The sequence below is a fragment of the Desmodus rotundus genome, chromosome 10 (assembly GCF_022682495.2).
Source record: "Desmodus rotundus isolate HL8 chromosome 10, HLdesRot8A.1, whole genome shotgun sequence".
Classification (NCBI taxonomy): domain Eukaryota; kingdom Metazoa; phylum Chordata; class Mammalia; order Chiroptera; family Phyllostomidae; genus Desmodus; species Desmodus rotundus.
In genome coordinates this window covers 110,827,357-110,849,715 of record NC_071396.1, presented here as the reverse complement: position 1 = coordinate 110,849,715, position 22,359 = coordinate 110,827,357, and the positions used below count along the sequence as shown (strand labels likewise).

Here is a 22,359-nt window from a genome sequence, read left to right as displayed (position 1 = left end):
TATCCAAAGAAAGATCACTGTTGAAAATTTAACTTCCTTAGATTTTCTTTAAAAACTTTCCTTTTAATTTTGTTTTCTTTGATCAAAAATATCTTATTCCAGTGAGTGTGAAGATAGCTATCATATTTTCTTTACCAGTATTACTTAATTTCTCCTTGCTTTTCATAAATAAGATTTCACTGAGCACATCATCTTACAATGAAAATGGTATTGAGATAATTTAATCTCTATAAGTGAAATCACTCAAAGCCTTTTTCAATCACTCAGACTCAAATGAAGTGGAAGAAGTTCAAAGTCAAGTTGGGTTTGTATGAGGCAAACGTTTCCAAACTATTCTGTGAGGTCACCCACTCACTGGGAAAGCTGAACTCTTGTCCCAGGTGCTCGGGACGAGGAGATAGACACAGTCCCCAGTCCAGGGGCTCACACTAGACAGACCGGTAAACTACGTCGACAAGAGCTCACTAAGCGCCACACTAACCAACGGCAGCGACAAGTGGTAAGTACACTAACAGCCACTAGGGAAGCACGGAGCTGAGGTCTGAGTCAGACAGGTGCACAGCATGTCCCAGAGAACTTGACAGGACACAGGTCTCTTACCTGTACACGTGGTTTAGTTAGTTCTTGTGTGTAGTAGCACGATTTCGTGGTCATCTTAATGGGAAGTCCACAGATATGGGGCAATTTGGACTTTACATCTGAAAGAAAACTTTTCAACACGCCTTCCAAATCTACCCTTGGGAAGAACTGCACGGGCTGACTTCTGACGCAGCGGAGAGGGTACGTGAGCAGTGTTAAAGAACAGTGGGACATCTTTGTGGACTGAGAAAAAGTATGACACAGCAGCTGCTGAAAAGTGTGCACACCTAAATCCTAACTCCTTTACATTTGCTTATTTATTCCAAGCTAACTCATTCCAAGTTTATAATCCAAAGTAAAAAAGCACATTTCCTCACAGGAATAATATTAACTACTTCTGTTTTAATACTCACAATCAAGACAACTCACTGTATCCTTAGGAGATGGCTTTCTATACAGACTGGCAAACTATGGCACTGCAGAGATGATTTCTAAGAAAGCCACTGTGACCTGCGTAGATTATGAAAGAGGTCACAGTCAACCGTAAGCAGGCTGCATCTCCAGAGGCAGGGAAGGGTCAGTGCAGAGAAGCAGCACAGGTAGACTTCATTCAGGCTCCAGAGCAGCTGCTTTTCTGATGAAGACTCTTCTGAGGATTTGGAAAAATGACTTGGCATCTACGAAAGGGAATGATCGAAATCCCTCTCTGTCTACTTTCCTTTTACGTTACCATTTGGGTTAGGAAACAGGACAGAGGAAGAACACTGTGGCTCCTCTCTCCCCCCTTTTGAAACCCAGAGGTGACAACACAAAAGGACAGGGACCACAGGGTCAGGATGCAGACTGAAGAGTTTCACCCGAGCTCTTCACTTGGGCTCTTTCACGTGCAGAGTTTTAAAATTAACGTTAAGATGTTTTCTTAAGTCTATGGAGTACATCAAGTACAAGTCAAGCCCTCTAAATTTTGCCTGTAAAACAGTTTTCCAAAAATAAAATTCTTTGTCAAACTAACTCTAACTCCTCCCTTTTAGAAATACCAAAATACCACTGGAGGGAGCCCTCAGCTAAGGAGAATCCATGATTAGTTTCTACCTGTCTGCTAGAAATCTGGTAAGTGCTATTCCTGTCTACCCAAGCTCCCTCGCTGTCTGAACTGTCGCACAGACTTTAAGGGAAGAAATGCTGTTGTGAAACTCACCCTCAAATAGAAATGGGAAGATGCTGAGAAAAACAAAACTCGTGCAAATGAAAAGGAGTGGAGAGGAGAGCGGTTCCATCTGCACACAGAGAAGGGTGACAGTGACACGACACCAGGGTGGAGAGCAGCTGCCCCCACCTGCGTGTAAAGGATATGTAAAGGTCCTCCCTCCCAGCATCCCGAAGTGGACGCTGCAGTACACTTCAGCACCTGCAGGGTCTTCTGGAAGCTTATAGCCGTACTGAAAATGAAGAGCAAAGCTGAAGTTCTCTGGAGAGAAAGCTAGACTTAGATTACATGATAAGAAGCCAAACCAGGTAACTTGTAGCGTGTGTTTCTGTCCCTTACCAGGTCATCCCAGTGCGTCTGGAAGTCTGCGTATGAGTGAAAAGGGCAGTCAGGAGGCGCGGCATGAAGAATGCTGAGTATCTGTCCCATTTTCATGCTGTGAGAGGTGAGTGGTGACGTAGCATGAGCCAATGCTTAGGGATGGTTTAACCATGCCATTTAGACGTGTTCAAGATTTAGCAACTACCAACACATGAGTGGTAAACTAATCACTTGTTCCTCATTCCAAACATACACTGTATTTAAATTTCAACTAGAATTTTTGGGAAAAACTAAATTGAATTGATGCAAACAACATGCCAGTTATAAACAGAAAATAATGACTAATATGCCACAAATAGATATGCCTGGTAATTGTTAGACTTAAGGGAAAAGTTTAAGAGTTGAATAAATACGAGTTAAATCTGTATTTCCCATCTACCCTTTCCTGAATGATTAAATTATTATCTGCGTGCTTGCTAATGTTATTGTTCATAAAGCAGGTTAAAATTTCATCCCACTAGTCCTATTCATATTAGTAACAAGCCATTTTCTTCTGAACGTAGTACAAACTTAACTCGTATCAAATAATAATGAATCATTAATTATATGTAAAAGTTCTCAAGGTTATATTGAGACTATTGTAATAGTTTTAATCTCATGAGATATCTAGAAATTTTACTTTAAATATAGATCTAATAAAATGCATTATAAAGGTATGTCATATATTTACTATACAATAAAACTATTTTAGTCACCTGATAGAGGGAACTGATGGCTTCTGAAGTATGACAATATAGTTGTGATATCTCTTTAAAGTTATAATTCAGTTTTGAAAATTCACAAAATGGTTTCTACTTTTGCACATATCAGTGTTGAAGCAAAATTAGAGAAAAACGGTACAGCATGCACCGCCTCTAGATACCACAGACTGAAACCTCACCTTGGCAAAACGTAGCACCTGTTGCTTAAAATCCAATGTCCCTCAATGACAGCATTCTTGTGAGTATCAAAGTCCTTTATAACACTTTGAGAAATACCAAATTCTTGTAGCTGTTAATAGAAATAAGATTTTAATGTGTAAGTCCTTAAAAGAATTTGGCAACAAAAAGAAACCCTGAAGACTCACACACAGCAGCTATGATTTTGAAGGCTGCGGTGACACTGGATCGGCCACTGCCCGTAACGTGGTCCGTGTTCCAGCTCACGCTGTCTCTCCTCTACACTACTGCAAGTGTTTCATGCTCCCCCGTCCCCGCTGTCGCCCACGCGAACCCCCTGTTCTGCACTGCTTCCCAGACACGTAAGAGCTAACTGCTCCAGCAGTTGGGACCTGACAAATGCCCCATTGAGCAGGCAAGTACGGCGAGACTGAGAGGGGCTAAGGACAGATGACAGTGGAGGGAATGAACTTGAATGAAGTGAACAAGCACATGCTGAGCGTGCAGTGCTGGGCAGGAAGGAGAAAGCGGAGCTCCTCCTCGTTTCTGGGGCTTGCTCCTGTGCTCACAGGAGCTCTACCGCCCTGATGTCGCTGTGCGCCTGCTTCACGCCCCCCTAGGCAGGTAGGCGGTTCATCTGGTGGGCAGAGCTGGGACAGCTCCTTCCTCCTCCCCGTGGGAGCTGGCCTGTGGGCAGAGCTGGCGCCGTGCATGCCGTGTCATGCTGGGAGCGGGGCCTGATCTCCCCAAGGAGCCTGTGGGTTTCCACGCCACCACTCGAAGGCCGGTCAGTCTGCCTCATTCTAGGGTGCAGACAGGCCACCTCCTCCCAGAGCTGTCCATCTTTTTCAGTAATAAAGAGTGTGACCGTGTGTCTGCTAAAATAAGTACAATGGAGACCAAACTTGAGAGTGCTTTATGCAGACAAAACCAGTTCAGCCATGTACTTGGGTGCTACGAGGCCAGCAAAATAAATGACATGCCCTTCTCCTAAGAAGGCAAGAAGTGTTATGTGTAGCTGTTGGGTGTTACGGGTAGCGGGGAGTCCTGAAGGCCACTAAAAGCTTTTTGAGCAAGGGAATAACATGACTGGATCTGTGTTGAGCTGACGATAATTTCTTTGGGTAAACGGACTAATAACAACATCGATATATCAAAAATTTAATCTGGATTTTGAAAATTTAAAAATCTTATCACTCTTCTCATTAAAAATCAAAACCTGCTAGCATGTAACAATAAAAATGTATTAAGTATCTAGCACATATAATAAAGTTAAGCATAGAGATAAAAATATGTGGTACCTCAGGTGGCGGCAGTCTGATTGTATAAGCTTCTATGCTCAGACAAACTTGAGTTTCTGTTACATTGATGTCTAATACTGAAAATAAAATATTTCATTATACTTTCTGGAATTACTACTCTAACCACTCAAATTAACTACCTCAGTAACAAAAGAATGAACTTAATTTATTCAACTTGGAATAAATTAAGTATGGAGAATTACCCATCTGGTAAGAATGGACGGATCTCCACGCACAGTGAAAGGCAGCCCCGCACTGTGCCTGGCAGTCGCAGCTGAGGCCTCTGAAAGACCGAGGCTGAGACAACGTGGCCGTGCGGGGGCCAGCCGTGTGGGCGAGCGGTGGGGGCGTCACAGGCAGGCTTGCAGGAAGGGAAATGAGGTCCCACAGTTGAGAGGAAAACTCCATGAGTTCCTCTTACGAGTCTGACGCCTATTCTGTGTGCAAAATGGAGACTGTCTCCTTAAATCGGGAGGTGCCGCCCGACTCTGACCCCAGCAGTCTTTTCCCAGCAATGCCCTCAGGTGCTCTGGCAGGCTCCCCTGGATCGGATGTGGCCTCAGGGCTTCTGCCCTGCTTTCTCTTAATTAAAAGCACTCACTGAAGTCAGATACGGTTACCTTGGGAAGGGGTGACACCTAGAAGAAAGCAGGAGGGGCGGGGGGGGGGGGGCACTGGGAAAGTTCTGTTTCTTGACCTGAGAACTGGTCTTAGGGTAACTTAAGTGTGTGGAAACCCCAGGAGCTCTACACTTCCAATTTGTCAGTCTGGCTGTGGAATACTACATTCAGTAAAAGGCAAAATTCTAACACAGAAGTGGAGAAGTTTGCTCTCCTAAACTGTCATCTCTAATCTTTGACAGCTGTCGTCTCCTGGTGGTACTCGCGGATGAACGAAGAGTGGTGGGGAACCCACTCGTCCACAGCTGCAGTACATCACGGCCGCTGCCCATAAGCAAGAACTAGCACGAGGAGGGCAACTGAGATTGGAGCGCTGCGGACTACGGGTGTCAGCCCAGGACTCGGGGCTGTGCCCCAATGGTGGGGAAAGCTGCCGCGCCCGATCAGTCATGTCTACGTGGGCTTAGGACCTCCACCTGTCTGCTCTCTCGGGACGACTGTTTAGGAAGTTGTCTGCCTGCAAAATGCAGCATCACTGAATTAGGTTAGACCATATCATAAACTGTTATTTTAGATCATCTGTGTCTTAGACTTTTTTTAAAAGAAGAATCATGCTCTCATAAGAAATAAAGCTTTTACTGGAAACTACACATTATAAGTGGCTGTAAGAATTAAACTCTTTCACAGTCATAATTTTATTTAAGTAAAGAAAAAAAATTATAGCTTTTATTCAAATTGAGAGAAGTGAACTTTTCTCAGTGAGGTAGGCTATGTACTTTGAATCAGAAGTGATCTCCCCAGGTGAAATTGTGATTGTAATGACACCTGTGTGAATTCTGATACGACCTAACCACCACGCCTGTAACAACTCAACGATCTGTAACACTTCAACAACGGTTAATATATTAATGTTTCATCTATTAACTTAAGCATTTTTACTTACCAACAGCATTTTGCTTCCCCATCTGAGAAAGAAACTCTCTTCCTTAAAAAATTGATAGGATATACCATATTATTATAACCCATAAATCATGCTTGATAAATATAACCTTTTTATGTAAAATTATCAAAGTTAAGGAAAATTCTTTAAAATGCAGTTTTATACAAAGAAATGTCAGCTCACATAAAGAATATAATCATTAAAAAATTATCTCTTCAGTTAAAAGGATAAAAATACCTTATTATACCCTTAAATATTTATTCTGCAGTATAAAATGCTGATAAAATGGTCAGACCTCGACATAAAACTCAATACCATTTTGGTTCCAGCAATATTAGTAATTTCTGTTTATTTTATAGTAATTCTCATCACTTGTATTTTTTTCTTCTAAGCATCAAGTATTATATAATAAACATATTTCTTTAAAGAAACAACAGCAGGCCTCTGGATATAATCCCCAAGCAAGGAGACGACATTTATGTTGTTGTGGGCTTGCTTGAGAATGCTTGGGTGGGGCTACGCTCTACTAACTATTTCCTGAAAGCAGATTCCCATAACAGAAGTAACCTGCCTCAGAAAGTCACAATGACTAAAAGAGATAAAGTCACCTTGCACCAAGAGATGGCCAGTTTTATTCCAGGCTGGAGCAAGTCTAGCTGTGAGTGAGTATGAAAGGCAGTTTTGAAGAATTACAGGAATTACTCTTTGTGGTGCCTCCACCTAGAAAGGTTAAAGGACAAAATATGAGTAAATTACAGCAATCAGTATGTCCCTACAAACTCACAGGAAATGCCTGCGTTTGGACCACCCCCCACAGGCTGGGCTGTTCTGGATGTAAGCTGTAGTCATCGCCATGGTCACCGTGGCCGGTCCTAAGGTTAAGAAGCGTTGAACTCTTTTCTCTCTGAAGCCATGACAGCCTGACTCTCCCTGCTTGTCCTGACCCAGAACCCTAAGCCTCTAGAGCACCTGTGCTAGGCCCTGACGCTTTACCCCATGGCCTGCTCTGCACAGAAGATACCAACCAGAACGGCACTGTAATATTCCTCATTACTGTGCAGCCATCTAGTTCAGCTCCTGAAAACAATGAAACACTTACATGGGCACCAGCAAAGCATCTCTCCTTGTAGAGGATTTTTTAAAAGTAGGACTTCTGACCAATGAGAGGAGTAGCATGCAGGCTTAGCCTCCCACCTGAGACAAACTAAAGATTGGGCAAGTCGTATGAAACAATGGCTCACAGGACACTGTGCATCAAGCAACAAAGAGGGGCAGTCCTTAAGAGACAGAGACCAACACGCTGACTGAAGTGGGTTTCCAGGCACGGTGCGGGGGTGTGGGGGTTCTGGAAGAGCCAGGGGGGTCCCTGGGTTGAGGAGACACAGCTGACAGTCCAGGGAGACAAGGGAGGTAGAGTCTGGGAGACAAAGAGTTGGAGGTGAGGGAGCCACACAGAGAGCAGACTCTGAGACCGAAGAGCCCCTTGTGAGTATGGATCAGCACGAGCCTGTGAGGAAGCTACTCCGGGCTGCGGAGAGAACCAAGGCTGTGTTCTCTTCCCACCTGTGCAAACACAGCCCAGAGGGAAATGCTGCATGTGCCTCTGCTGGCGGGACATGCAGAAAAGAGACGGTGCCCAGGAGAACTGTCTCCCAACATCATCCCCCTCATTTTCATACCGTTTGGGCTTCTAGTGAATTTCCTAGGATGCAAGTAAGCATTCTGTTGGTGGGGATAGGACCAAATCTGTTCACCTGTCTCACAGAGAATTAGGGCTCCTGCCAACAGGGCTCCAAGCAGCGGGCGGCGGCCAAGCTGCAATGTTGGCTTCACATGTGCCCCCAGGGTCCAGGACCCAGGCAGCTGAACAAATCCCATCAACTATCCGGATCTGCCTAAGGAAGCCAAATTCATCCCAGGTTCAGTGGGATGCAGGGGCTCACCGCAGCTGTGGCATGCCAAGAGGAAGGCTAGGGCAATTGTACCCTCCATACACATCTTGACTGGTGCCCGGGATGCCTTCCAGGGCAAAAGTGGTCTCACTGATCCCGTCTGCTACAGTTGCGGGCAAATTCTGTACCATATTTTCTCAATAATTGATAAAACGCGTAGACAGGAAGTGAGGATATCCTTAACACTCTCAACTTATGTGACCCAATTAACATTTGTAGACTGTGTGACATAATAGCACAATACGCATTCACCTCAAGGGGACAAGAATCATTTTCTAAGGCAGACCATATTCTGGGCCATAAAACAAGCCTCAGTAAATTCTAAAACATTCAGGGCATACAAAACACGTCCTCTAGCTACAGTTAAATTAGAAGACAGTAACAGGAAGATCTCTGGCCCCGCCCGGGTGGCTCAGTAGGTTGCAGCGTCGTCTCATCTACCAAAAGGCTGTGGTTCAACGCCGGCCGGCACGCGTGTGGGAGGCAACTGACCGATGTTTCTCTCTCTCTAACATTGATAAACATATCCTCAGGTGAGGATTTAAAAAATCCCTAGAATACCCCCAAATATGTGCAAACTACATAACACATTTCTAACTAACCTATAGGTCAGAGAAATCAAAGGGGAATTAGAAAGTATTTTGAACTGAGGAAAATGAAAGCCAAACATGGTTACGAGGAAATTTATAGCACTTAAGTGTGTCTCTGTTGGAAAAGAAAAAGTTCTCAAATCAGTGACATCAACTTCCACCTTAAGACACTAGAAAAAGGAAAATAAGGATCATTTATTTTTGATAACAAGGTTTCCCAGGAGATGCGTTTACTCATTTATTCCTTCAGCACCTTCATTGGGTGCCTGCTGTGAGCTCAGCTCTGTGCTGAGTGAACAGAAGCAGATGTACCCCGTGCCTTACTGGACCTTGTCCTATGGAGAAAGTTCAGTCTAGTACTCTGTGGGCAAGGGCTTGGGTGAGAAGGTAAGAAGGGCTTGGTAACTGAAAACAGCAAGCACAAATCAAGTGACATCGTGGCCTTAGGTGAGGCTTCATGTTTTGTGTGCGGGCTGGGGGCAGCCTCCCCCAGCCACTGGGCTGGACAGTGCCAGGCCTTTTCTGTGATGTGCTGTCTTGCCTAGATCCAGCTTAGCTTCCTGTTACATCCGATGCCAATTCCTGGTTATTCCCAAAGGCACTATCATCACCACTGCATGGGATCACGTTTCATTTGTGTTTGCATCTCCCCATAATGAAAAAACAATAGAAATAAACCCAAAATAAGCATAAGAAAGGAAATAATAAAGGCCAAAATGAAAATCAATGAAATAAAAAACAGAGAAAAATCAAAGAGACCAAAGCTGTTCTTTGAGATCAGTAAGACTGTGAAGCCTCTAGCAAGACTGGTAAGGGAGGAAAAAAGGGTACACGCTACTGATAAGTAGAACAAGAGAGGAGACATCACTACAGACTCCACAGCCAGGGAAAACAAGGCGACACCATAAGTAAGTTTATGTCACCGATCTGACGCCTTAGATGAAACAGACATAGTCCTTGAAACAGAAAACTTGAATGTCTCCATTACCTATTAAAGAAACTGAATTGTACTTAAATTCCTTCCTTTATGAATAACTCCGGGCCCAGATAACTTTATTGGTGAATTCTACCAAACATTTATAGAAAGAATAATAAAAATTCTACACAAACTCCAAAAACTTTTTAAAAAGGAGGAAAATTTATCCTTGGGGCAGGGAATTTATCTGGTTAATGGCTTTAACTCCAGAAGCAAGTAGGGTGCTCAGCATATAATAGGTGTTCAATAAATATCCACTGACTACAATTACTATTATCTAGAAAGTATCCATAAAGAGAAAAATTGAGCATAACCGTGAAGGCCCAAGAGGGAAAGAAAGTCAGGCTGGGAGAAAGCTTATGAGTGTCAAGGCATTTGGGATCTGGAAGTCTGGGGAAGGGGACAAAGCAAGTTTACTTAGTAACAATGGGGAACTGGGATAAGTGGAAAAAGGGTAAGAGTATAAACAAAAAGACTCTGGACACTGGACAACTTGCAGTGATAAAGCCAAAGATGTTAAGTAAAAGACTGGAAGAAAATAGTTCATAAAGTGTGTTTTTATTAGTGTATAATGACTGCGGAAGCTATGTTTCTTAATTTTTTATTTTTTTCTTATAATCTTAAGATATATATACTTGGTATAAATATTTGTTTACTAACTCAGTACTCAAATGTGATCTATTCTTATGCTAAAAATAACTTAATCTTTAGAATTCATCTCTAAAATCATATTGTATCTATTGTTTTTGTGACACACTTGTCAAAAAACAGCACAATTTTGACCTTTAAGTCAATACATTAACAAGGTTACATTCTCCACAAGCAGCCAGTAAGACAGCAACGGGATCTCCACTAAACTGAGACACCTGTCACGCTAAAGGACAGAGTTTTGTAGAGATCCATGAAAGACCTAGCTTCTAGTCCTAGATAAATGGTACCCTGTGAATTTGGTTTTCATAGCTGAGACCTGTGTTAGCACAAAGATGACACCAACACCGTTCCACATGGTTCCTGGAGAACACTGCTCTCCTGCGGACTGTGACTGATGGCTGAGACCTGCTGTCCGGTGACTCAGAGGCTCCTCAGGGAACTGTGTGAGCACCTCCGGGGTTGGGGAGACCTCATCATCCTCCTAGATGCTAAAGGACACGCCTCATCTTGGAGAGGGCCAGAAGCCTCAGTCCCTTGGACCTCAGCAGGTCGGCCTGCTGGAGTAAGGGAGGGTACAGTGCCTCCGAGAGACAAGTGGAGATGTGACGTGAGCGCCAGCCATGTCTCCTTGCCCTGAGTAACCGGGACACACAAGGTGCTCAACCCATGTATTCCTATTTTCCTTGCTAAGATCCAGAATCATCACCACGAATACCATTTATACTGTTTTGTGTCTCCACTTATTAGCTATAGTGTTACAAACAGTATTTTTATCTCAGGGTTTTTCTTCATCTGTAGAATGAGACTATCACTTCTTGGCAGCTATGTATGATAAGTAAGACTAAGCCAGGTAAAATGCCCACAAGAAGTTACCCAGCAAAAATTAAGCCCCTTCCCCTCTGTCTCTACAAAATGAAAACAATTGTTCTGCTCTTTCACATGCACTTATGAGAAAGATACTCCAGGTTCTGTTGGCTGACAAAAGAAGTTGAATACAAAATCAATATAAACAACATATGGATTTATATCTTTTTAAACACTTACCTCAGCTCCATATTTTTCAAGATAGGCATTAAGTTTTCCAGCTTTATAAAATGGTATCTATAACAAAAATCCACATTTATAAAAATGATTTAACAAATGTGTTATTAAATAAAGCAATACCTAAAAGACTTTAAAGGCTCTGCAGCAGAGAGCACAGAATTGGACGTCTCTCAGACGGCCCCTGCACCTCGGGGACGCCAACCTCTTCCTGACATGCATCTGTGGGTGGATTCCCCCCAAGGGAGGAAAGCCTTTCTGGGGGTGACATGAACCCAGAGACCATATGATGAAAGAGGCCAGTAAGTTTCATATAATAAATATTAATATGTTTCTTTATATATAGTATGTTTTAGACATTCACAAGGAAAGGGGACATAAATGGAACATCAAGAGACAGTTCAAATGGCCAAGGCACTCCAGCTCACCAATGAAAGCCATACAAATTAACAACCAGTACTGGTGACCTAAAAGATTGGCAGATGTGGAAAGTCTGCAAATACCCGGTGTCTGTGGGCACGTGGAAATACAGAACTTTTCAAACACGGTTTGTTAAAATGTAATCTAGTACAGCTTTTAGGAGAGCAATTTCACAGTATCGAGATTATAGTTAAAATGTGCTACAATCTCAGTTCTAAGAATTCAACCCCTAGAAACTACCAGAAAAATGCAAATAATAAATTCCAATGCTGCTTTCTGAAGCACTGTTTGCAAGAGCACACTAGAAGCTGAAGGTGTGCATCAGAAAGTGATAATCAACCCACTGTGTGCCCTTACAGCAGAAGTTCACAGCCTTAGAAACGAGAAGGCTGTGTGTACGGACACGGACGACATCCAGGAGAGGCTGCTAAAGAGAAAGTGAAAGGCAAGTTTCAAAATAGTACACATGAAAATTCCATTTTAAATATTTTTGTAATTTATTATAGCATGCAATCTATTTGTAAAAAAGCAAAACATATTTTTCAGATGGCTATTCTAAGATTAGAATACTTGAATTTACTAGAACTCTAAAACAGTCTCCTCTTTGTTTCATAAATTCTTCAGGTAGAAAAAAAAAACACAATTAAGAGATATTAGTGTCTACTTGTTCACTAATAGCTTGTTCTTCTTAAAAACCATATTAAAGATGAAAAGAAAAAGCTGGACATATAGCCACATAACCTAGAAGAAAAAGAAAAGACCCGAATATTCTATATGGCTTATCAGCACTGTTAACAAATGTTGATTTCACCAGATTCTGGGGAATTAAAACCTCAGAGTAAGAGGATTTTCAGAAAGATTTTTAACAGAAATCTCAGGAGAGTATCATTTTTATAAAGATTTTTGGTACTTCATTATCATTCCCAGTTATATATAGCACTGGGAAATATAATCTTTACTAAGTGTAAAAATTAAATTTCCAAATTAAAAAAATATGTTGATCTAAATTGTGTAAAAGCAATTAGAGATTTGTTGGAATGAGAACTTTCTTCCTTTATATTAAGTGTAATTGTAAAGAATAAAATATGAGAAAAGGATTGTATCTTAAAAAATTCTGCTACAACATCCTCATTCCTACTCTTTATCTTAACATTTATGACATGGAAAACTAAATATTAGAACCATGAAAATGAATTTTAAACATCAGGTTTATCGAAGTTAAAGTCTGTTAATGGTCAATCAAACTACAAAACAATATAACTTATCTTCATAAACCATCTTTAATTTAAGCTATAATTAGTACCTGAATTACTGTGTACCAGTATTGCCCAAAGTAATTAGTAGTAATACTTTATATATAAAATGTTAAAATACTAACCGCCATCACCACCCAAATTTGGCTAAATATTCCAGGCACAGGTGATGCAAGAATATCTTGGTGTAAAAACAGCAATTGCCTGTGGAGATGAAATGTATGAAAGTGTTAATTTTAAAGTGGACTTGCCTACTGTCTGTTTTTACTTTACCAGAACATTTAAAAATCACTTAGTTCTGGCCCTGGTCGGGTAGCTCAGTTGGTTGGAGCATCCCAATATGCCCAGCTTGTGGGTTGATATTTCTCTCTCTCTCCCCCTTCCTCCCACTCTCTAAAATCAATCAATAAAAAAATCGGTTTGCTCTAATCAAAAATTTAAGTCTCTTCTAGGCAAAGATTGTGTTACAGATTTCTGTATCTCTCCCCACACTTAGCGTGGTACCTTGAACACTAGAGGCACTCAGCCAAGATTTGAATTAATAGAATTATAAAAGTTTAGATACTGATATTAACATGTAAACTTGTCCCTGCATCTGAATGACCTAACCTCTTTCATCTGTGAATGAGAATTCCTCTTTTAAAGCCCCATTTCCATCCTAACTATAGACTTGAAGAAGTCTTAACACTAAAGAATCCATCTCTTCTAACTCCAGTTTCTTCCATTTTCCTTTGTTTTTTACGTGGCTGGGGGAACAAGGGGGGCAGTCTAAGGATTCAACTATCAGTAAAGTTACCAACTACTTCAACGCTAGAATTATTGACTGGATTCTTTTCCTTCAAAAATGAATTTTTTTCCAAGCCAGAATGACATTAATGGTTTTAGTTTAGCATTCAGCAGCCAAATAAATTTAGAACAAAAATTACCACAATTGAAATTATCATCAATAATTCTGCTTCAAAGATCAAGGAGAAGGTCGGAAAAACACAAAAAGGAATAAAATTGGAAATACAAAAATTTTCCAAATTACTAATCATCAAGGAAACAAATTTTAAAAACCATGAGAATTTGTGGGGGGTTACCTCAAAAAGGGAGACTAGACAACTGCTCCTGGCAGCCTCCCCTTCTGTCAGAACCCTGGTGCGGCGGGCACCATATTTTTCGGACCATAAGACTCACCCTTCCCCCCAAATTTGGGAGGAAAATGGGGGTGCGAGTTATAGTCCGAATGTAGCTTACCTCACTCGCAGGGGCGGGTGGGGGGATTGGCGGCGGTGAAGCAGGGTCACAGGAGGCAGGAGCAGGACCACATTTTTTGCTTCAAAAATTTTTCGCTATTTTCCTCTTCTAAAACCTAGGTGTGTCTTATGGTCTGGTGCGTCATATAGTCCGAAAGATATGGTACGTGGTTCTGCAGGGCCTGCCTTTGTCTCAGCCTCTCAGTTACTGGGAGGACGATTGACAACACCCCACTGTGTGGCCATGGTCTCCTTCAATTTGAGAGCAACAGCAGAAAATCTCACACACGTTTTCTATCTATGTGTTTCCCAAAGGGGTCACAGGTAACTGCTATCACACTGCACGTTAGCAGGAAGGGTACAGGCTGCTGGATGCCCCTGGGTGGAAATATGTACAATGGGTGAAAAAAGTTTTGTGAATAAGAGAAAATGGAGGATACCCAAGTGTCTTTCTTATTTCTGACTCCTAGCAGTCTCAGAAGCATTTGTTCATCTTCAAGAAATTCAGCTACAGGTAGAATCCCACCACGTATTCTCAAAGTCTTCCTCTGACCGCCTCAAACCAGGTAAGGGACTAACATGGTGGATCCTCCACTCAGCTGCTTTTCAAAGACTGTCTTGGAGTGGGCATTTCAACAGCGTTCTTGGAAAAATACTCTTCAGAAATACTCTTATACTGACCTGAATGTTAAGAAATTATATTAATCTAAAATGTTCACAGTATCTCTTAAAGTGCCTCATAAACAGAAGGTACTCAGTATTTATTAATTGCTACTTCTAAGTTTTTGGGAGCCTGATTTAATTCATCAATGTCTATAAAAATTTTAAATTAAAAAGTTCACACATCTGGCTGGTGTAGCTCAGTGGATTGAGTGCCAGCCTGCGAACCAAAGGGTCACCTGTTCAATTCCCAGTCAGGGCACATGACTGGGTTCGGGCCAGGTCCCCAGTAGGGGGCAAGCAAGGGGCATCCACACATTGATGTTTCTCTCCCTCTCTTCCTCCCTTCCCCTCTGTCTAAAAATAAATAAATAAAATCTTTTAAAAAAATTCACACAAGAAGTCATAAATATAACAACTCACAGTGAGACAGTCTACCTCAAGTATTTTAAGTCTTCTGTACCTGCACAGAACAAAACTGAATTTGTTTTACAATTATATACACAGAATGAGTGAATGAGTATTTTGTTTTAAAACAGCTCTTACAGGTCTCAGAAGCTTTGGGAAGTGTCGTAGTAGAATGTATTTCTCACCTGCACATCTTCAGCTGTGTGCTCCTGACCTCAGCATCTGCCCCCCCATGGCGCAGTGTCGCCCTGACAGCACAGAGTCTCTGCAAATCTGGGACCGTGACGAAGAACAGTGACTGCTGCCTGGGGTCGCTCATCTCTTCTTGTCAGCCGAACGTCTCAGCAACCAGGCCTTTAAACCAAACGCCCATCAATAAAAAGTTAGTAAACCCTCCTACCAACAGGGTTTCAACACCAACTCATCAGAATACTTGATATTGTGTTGGAGTTAGATAATAAAAATAAATCAGCAAACTTCAGCAGTTAAATATCACTGCCATTTTACCTTTAAGGCTCTCTGGCCAGGTAGCTCAGTTGGTTGGAGCATCCCAATATGCCCAGCTTGTGGGTTAGATCCCCAGTCAGGGCACATTCAAGAATCAACCAATGAATGCACAAGTAGGTGGAACAACAAATTGATATTTCTCTCTCTCTCCCCCTTCCTCCCACTCTCTAAAATCAATCAATAAAAACATCTTGCTCTAATCAAAAATTTAAGTCTCTTCTAGGCAAAGATTGTGTTACAGATTTCTATATCTCTCCCCACATTTAGCGTGGTACCTTGCTCCTGGCAGCCTCCCCTTTAGTCCTGGTTTCCTTCCCTTCACCATTGGTTCCCTGTACTTCAGGCTCTCTAATAACCTAGAATTCTTTTGGTACGTGTTTTAAGATATAATTCACATAACATACAAGTCACTCATTTAAAGTGTACAATTGAATAGTTTTTATTCTATTTACTGAGTTACACAACCATTACAATACATTTTAGAACACTCTTGTCACCCCAACTATATAATTTAGAATTTCAAATCTGGTTTTATACCACAAATAGAATCATTTGAGTACAAATAATAATAAAACACCAACTGTTCATTAAATACCTACTCTGCTCTAGGTACTAGATACATTTCTATCATACTGTCTTTATTTAATAAAGTCCTTCTAAAGTTCCTGGCTATTCTTAAGGTTTCATTGCGATCTTTCCTATGACAATAATAATTTTTTAAAAATCAAAATGTATAGCAAAGTGTTCTGCTGTTTCAGGTTATCTCTGAAAAGTCAGTCAAGTTTAAGGAATATATTTTTCATCATTTTGCATGAAAGAAAATCTTTACTGAATCTCTAAATTACATAGTTTCCCTTTCTACTAATTATCTGGCTGTAAAACTTCTACTAGGGACACATTTCACAGGTGAAAACTCACCTTTGAAGTCTGCCTTACATACCACTTTAAAGAAAAACTGGAATTTAAGCTCCACTTTTCTGTTTTATAAATATAGTTTACTGATTATGCTATCACAGTTGTCCCATTTTTTTCTCCCCTTTATTCCCCTCCACCCTGCACACCTCCTTCCACCAGCATTCCCCCACTTTAGTTCATGTCCATGGGTTGCACATATAAGTTCTTTGGTTTCTCCATTTCCTGTAACATTAAAAAAAAATTTTTTTATTGTTATTCAATTACAGTTGTGTGCCTTTTCTCCCCACCCCTCCACCCCACCCCAGCCAAACCCCCCTCCCTCCCCCACCTCCACCCTCCCCCTTGATTTTGTCCATGTGTCCTTTATAGTAGTTCCTGTTCCTATAACATTCTTAACCTCTCCCTATTTTCTAACTACCATTTATGCTTCTTATTCCCTGTACCTTTTCCCCCTTTTTCCACCTCCCCTGCTGATAACCCTCCATGTTATCTCCATTTCTGTGATTCTGTTCCTGTTCTAGTTGTTTGCTTACTTTGTGTTTGTTTTTAGGTTCAGCTGTTGATAGTTGTGAGTTTGTTGTTATTTTACTGTTCACAGTTTTGATCTTTTTCTTAAAGTCCCTTTAACGTTTCATATAATAAGGGCTTGGTGATGATGAGCTCCTTTGACTTGACCTTATCTGGGAAGCACTTTATCTGCCCTTTCATTCTAAATGAAAGCTTTGCAGGATACAGTAATCTTGGAGGTAGGTCCTTGCCTTTCATGACTTGGAATACTTCTTTCCAGCCCCTTCTTCCCTGTAAGGTCTCTTTTGAGAAATCAGCTGACAGTCTTATGGGAACTCCTTTGTAGGTAACTGTCTCCTTTTCTCTTGCTGCTTCTAGGATTCTCTCCTTCTGTTTAATCTTGGGTAATGTAATGATGATGTGCCTTGGTGTGTTCCCCCTTGGGTCCAGCTTCTTTGGGACTCTCTGATCTTCCTGGACTTCCTGAAAGTCTATTTTCTTTGCCGGATTGGGGAAGTTCTCCTTCATTATTTGTTCAAATAAGTTTTCAATTTCTTGCTCTTGTTCTTCTCCTGGCACCCCTGTGATTCAGATGTTGAAACATTTAAAGTAGTCCCAGAGGTTCCTAAGCCTCTCCTCATTTTTTCTGAATTCTTGTTTCTTCCTTCTGTTCTGGTTGACTGTTTCTTTCTTCCTTCTGCTCCAAATCTTTGATTTGAGTCCCAGTTTCCTTCCCTTCACCGTTGGTTCCCTGTACTTTTTCCCTTTATTTTACTTTTTATAGCCTTCACTTCTTTCTCTATTTTGCCACCATACTCAACCAGTTCTGTGAGCATCCAGATTACCAATGTTTTGAACTGTGAATCTGATAGGTTGGCTATCTCTTCATCACTTAGTTGTATTTTTTCCAGAGCTTTGATCTGTTCTTTCATTTGGGCTGTTTCTTTTTTCTTTTTTTTTTGTCTCCACAGCACCTGATACACAGTAAGGGGCAGAGCCTTAGGTGTTCACCAGGGCAGGCAACCCACGTTGCTGGGCTGTGGCGCTGTAGGTGGCAGAGAGGCCGGAGACGGAACAGTGCTGCTTGTTCAGCTCTTGACCATAAGCTCCACTTTTCTAACGGGCACAAATACAACACAGAAGAAAACTGGGGGTCCAGCACGCCAAACGCTTTGTCGTGGACGTATCTTCTCTCTTTAATAAGAAAAGCGATCCCACGTGGGCCGGCACCTGGAGGGCGACTAGTCTGAAGCCCCACCTGGGGAAGGAGTTTGAGCCTCACTTCGGGCACTGCCCCGCTGGCCCAGAACCAGCGTTTGAAGCTGTCATTGTTGGTGACCACTGGGCTCTTTAGAAAGGGCCCTCAGAGCCGCAAATAAACAAATTCGCACAAGGGATTCACGACCCAATGATTTCTGAGACTAAAAGTGAAAACACTCCTTCCTCCTCTCTGCACTTCCACTCTCCTATGTAAATGCCAGGCAAACACAACCTCCTTCACAATTTTGCCCGAAGGCACATCCTGTGACGCGTTTTAGTAAAAGGCATCAACGATGAATGAGAAAAAACATACAGCACAGAACCCATCACGGCTTGGGTCCAGAGGCCCAACTCGGTGTAGTTTAAAGAAAATGGGTCACGTCATTGTGGACGAAAATCTGCGACGTCACTTTTCTTTCTAAAACACACTTCCTCCTGAAATTACTTTCTATCTCATTTTCCCAGTAAATACCATCAATCTCCAAAGGCTGATCAGGAAACTGCACGTACACAACACGGATCTGTTCAGGAACAGGCCAGCACGTCTTTACTTTGATTATTGAGCAGCACCTTGAACGTTTTTTAGGGTCATAATTAGCGCCCTGTGAACACGGAAGGGTTGCCTTCTTTTCTGAGATCCGCGGAGAGCGACGCGACGAGGTAAGGCTCCGGACCTGGGCCGCAGCCTCGTCAGCACCTGGGGTCTGGGTGAAGCATGAACACCCGGTTCCCGCCACAGCTCCACCGCCAGCACGGGCGCCCCCCCAGTGCCCCCCCACCCAGTCCTTGGAACCCAACTCCTCAGCGGCGGGCCGGGCCTCGGTAAGTGGGCGCCACTTCCGGCCTTTCTCCCCTCCGCGGGCCGTAGGACAGCTCGGACCGGAAGTGCGGTGGGCTCCTCTCTCCTGTCTGCGCCTGCCGTTCGCACCCACTGCGGCGCTGCGTTGGGTGGAAGCACCCCGAGGTTTTCCTCAGTGTAAATAGGCGGTTTGCAGGGTGACGACGGTCACTGACCGACAAAGGAGACGCCCTGAAGGCCGGACCGAGGGCCCCCGAAGGGGCATTCTCCGGCCCACTGCTGCAGCTGGCGCACGTCCACCTCCCACGTGACTGGTGTTGGGTCCACGCATGCTGCACCCCCGGGTGGCGCAGACACGGCCGAGCCCCCTCCCCACTGGGCTGCGTCCTAGCCGCAAGACGCCCCTGCAAACCCAACATGAAGCCGCTTAGCTGACGCCTCCTGAGGCGGAGGAAGCTGTGGGTGGCAGGCAGGTCCCCAGAGGCCTCCTCCTGGCCCTGCGGCCCCCTCAGCAGAGGTTCCCGTCCCTCTTCACCTCGTGGGACTGCAGCCCACTGCTCCTCGCGCCTCTGTGACCTCCCCGCTGCTCTAAGGCGCCACTCCCAGCATGCCCCGCGAACCAGCTCTCCAGACAAGCCGGGCAATCCCAGCATGCCCCAAAGCTCCCAGCATGCCCTGCGCGCCACGTGCTTCCGGCCTGCCCTGTAATGCCGCCACACAGTGACGCTCAGGGAGGACTTGGGCATCCGGGGCCGCACTGCCCGCCAGCGCGGCCAGCACAGGGCTTCTGTGCCTGCGGCTCCCCAGGGTCCCTACCGCGCAGATGCAGCTGACCTCTCCTTCGAGGATGTCAAGGGCCCTGGCCGGGACCACTGGTGCCACACCAGCTCTTCTCTGCGGGAACCAGGGGCCCGACCTGCGGGGGCTCACGGGCCATGATGGGAGCATCATGCAGCGCTGCTTGAAGGGGAGGCCTGGGGCGAGCGCAGTACAGGCGCCTCTCCTCACGTTGGCACATTTTTACTAAGTGTCTGCTCTGCTTGGGGAGCTTTTCTAGGATTGAGTGATGGAGCATTAAGCAAACACCATTTCCTGCGTTCATGGGGTTTACATTTTACTGGAGGTCAAGGACAAATAATAAGATACATGAGCAAAACAGTGCGACGGGTGCTTTGGGGGAAAATAAAGCGGGAAAGGGAGCCAGGGAGTGTTGGGAGAAGCTGTTAGGAAATCAGCAGGCAGCGTGGAGAAGGTGACACTCGGACTTGGAGGGGGAGGGCGGGGCGGCCGTGGGGTGTTGGCGGAGAACCTTGCAAGGGAGGGCTTAGCGAATACACAGCCAGGAGGCAGGACGGTGACCAGCTGGCAGGGTGGAGCCAGAAAGAGAAGGAGCAACTCTAAAAAGTTAGGTATGAAACAAAAGTTTGCATACTGACTATATGTGATTGTACTAATAAATTATTTTATAGATGGGAATAGTACTTTGATAATATTGATAAGATCTTTATCTTATAGACATATGTGTTTAAATAGTATTGATGGATGAAAGTATAGAACTGGAAATTGCTTTAGAACGATCCCATGGGCAATAAGGGTGGTGATAAAGAAGAAACCAAACTGGCCACATTTTGATAATTGTGGAAAATGAGTGAAGGTTCATATTATCACCTGTGCTTTTATGCATTATACGTACAGTATTTTTGGACTATAGGAGGCACCCCCCCAAATTTGGGAGGAAAATGGGGGTGCGACTTACAGTCCAAAAGTAGCCTGCCTCGCTGGGGGGGGTGGTGGAGGGTTTTTTCCCCCTATTTTCCTCCTCTAAGACCTAGGTGCATCTTACGATCCGGGGCGTCTTAAAGTCCGAAAAATACGGTACTATCTTCTCTGCTTTTTCAAAAGTAAAACAAATAAAATGAAGATACATGGTACAAATTGGAAGAAGATATTTTCACATGTATAATCTACAAATGTTTAGTTTCCAGATTATATGAAGAACTCTTATAAACCAGTCAGAGTAAGATACAGTCACAGAAGAAAAGCACAAAAGTCATGAAGAGGCATCGATTTTCCAGGTAAATGAGTTCCTTATGTTTCCTATTATCTCACTCACAGTCATTCCAAGAATCCTCTTAAGGATTCCACTTACCAGGTTGACTGTATGTATCCCTTCTATGAAGATTAGGTCGCATTTGTGATTGGGCAAGGATCCCGTGAAAATGAAGGTCTTTTTTGAGAAAGGTGACCTGGGGAAGTGTCAGGTCTGTAGACAGGAAACTGGAACTATGATGACAAGCCCCACCTTGGCCTGGACGTTGAGCCGTGGATGTCTAAGATTGTATTTACGGGTAGACTGCTATCAGCTGTCCTCAAAGACACACAGGGAGGCCGGGACTCAGAAGGACGGGTTTCTGAAAAGGGTCCTCACTGGGTGTGCACCTCACAATCACTTCAGGAGCTTTGAGAGTCAGAGGGACTTCACCTAATTGGCCTCACCACTTCATTTCTCAAAGGTGAAAAAACTGTGTCGGGCTCTAAAATCCTTGTACTTGGTTCATTTGAATATCCTGGTCCTGCTGTAAGAAAACAAAGGGCTGTTATGCACACTTCTGCCGGAGCTGGAGGGGAGCTGGGTGGTGGTGGGTGGCAGGCAGTGACACCAGCGATGGGCGAACTCGGGGAAAGAAAGGCGATGAAGCTGCAGCCACAGAAAACTCCATCTCTGTGTCCCAGATTTCATTTCATTTTGAAGTTTCATGCTGTGACCTTCGACCAACCTCATTTTTCACAGCAAGCATATCAAAGCCTTCTAGTCAACTGTAATTGAAAAATAAATCACTTAACTTCTGAAAAAAAAAGCCTTCTAATTGGTGAATGAGTACTTGTGCCTTAAAATGTGGCCATGAATATTTTTGTTAGGCTGGAATGCCATAACAACTGAGACAAATATCAAACTGGTGAGAGTATCAATTATAGACAACTATCTATCACAAGGCCCCGGCACTGCTGCATTCTTTGTCCCTCTGTCTTGTCCGTCATTAGTACCTGAGTTACAGTATTGAAAAGCACAGTAACAGGAGTCTGTTGTAGGGAAGAATAATTTCTGCCGGCGCTCTGGGTTGTCTTGTCTACTTGGACCCCATTTCCTGTAAGTGCCTTACCCTATAATAAACTCTGTTTTACTTCCTGGACTTGCCTGCTTCAGTTTTTGGTCTGAAGATGCCTTCTTGTTTTGGTGGCCATTATGCCTTTGCTGGAGAGAGAGAGCTTTTGGGG

The 22,359-nt window shown here is 43.4% G+C and overlaps 1 protein-coding gene across 1 annotated transcript in view; it reads right to left on the bottom strand.

The window, feature by feature from the left end:
• Positions 1–16,764, bottom strand: part of C10H18orf63 (chromosome 10 C18orf63 homolog) — a 46,139-nt gene extending 29,375 nt beyond the window's left edge. The window contains exons 1-11 of the mRNA XM_053912253.2: positions 16,664–16,764; positions 15,281–15,449; positions 12,915–12,993; positions 11,120–11,176; positions 6,515–6,626; positions 5,910–5,951; positions 4,347–4,423; positions 3,048–3,157; positions 2,126–2,222; positions 1,933–2,018; positions 601–784 (exon numbers count right to left, since the gene is read on the bottom strand). Of these exons, the coding sequence (XP_053768228.1) occupies positions 601–784; positions 1,933–2,018; positions 2,126–2,222; positions 3,048–3,157; positions 4,347–4,423; positions 5,910–5,951; positions 6,515–6,626; positions 11,120–11,176; positions 12,915–12,993; positions 15,281–15,414 (978 nt within the window). The 5' untranslated portion in view covers positions 15,415–15,449; positions 16,664–16,764. The remainder of the gene's footprint in view (positions 1–600; positions 785–1,932; positions 2,019–2,125; positions 2,223–3,047; positions 3,158–4,346; positions 4,424–5,909; positions 5,952–6,514; positions 6,627–11,119; positions 11,177–12,914; positions 12,994–15,280; positions 15,450–16,663) is intronic.
• Between the last annotated feature and the right edge of the window lie 5,595 nt (positions 16,765–22,359).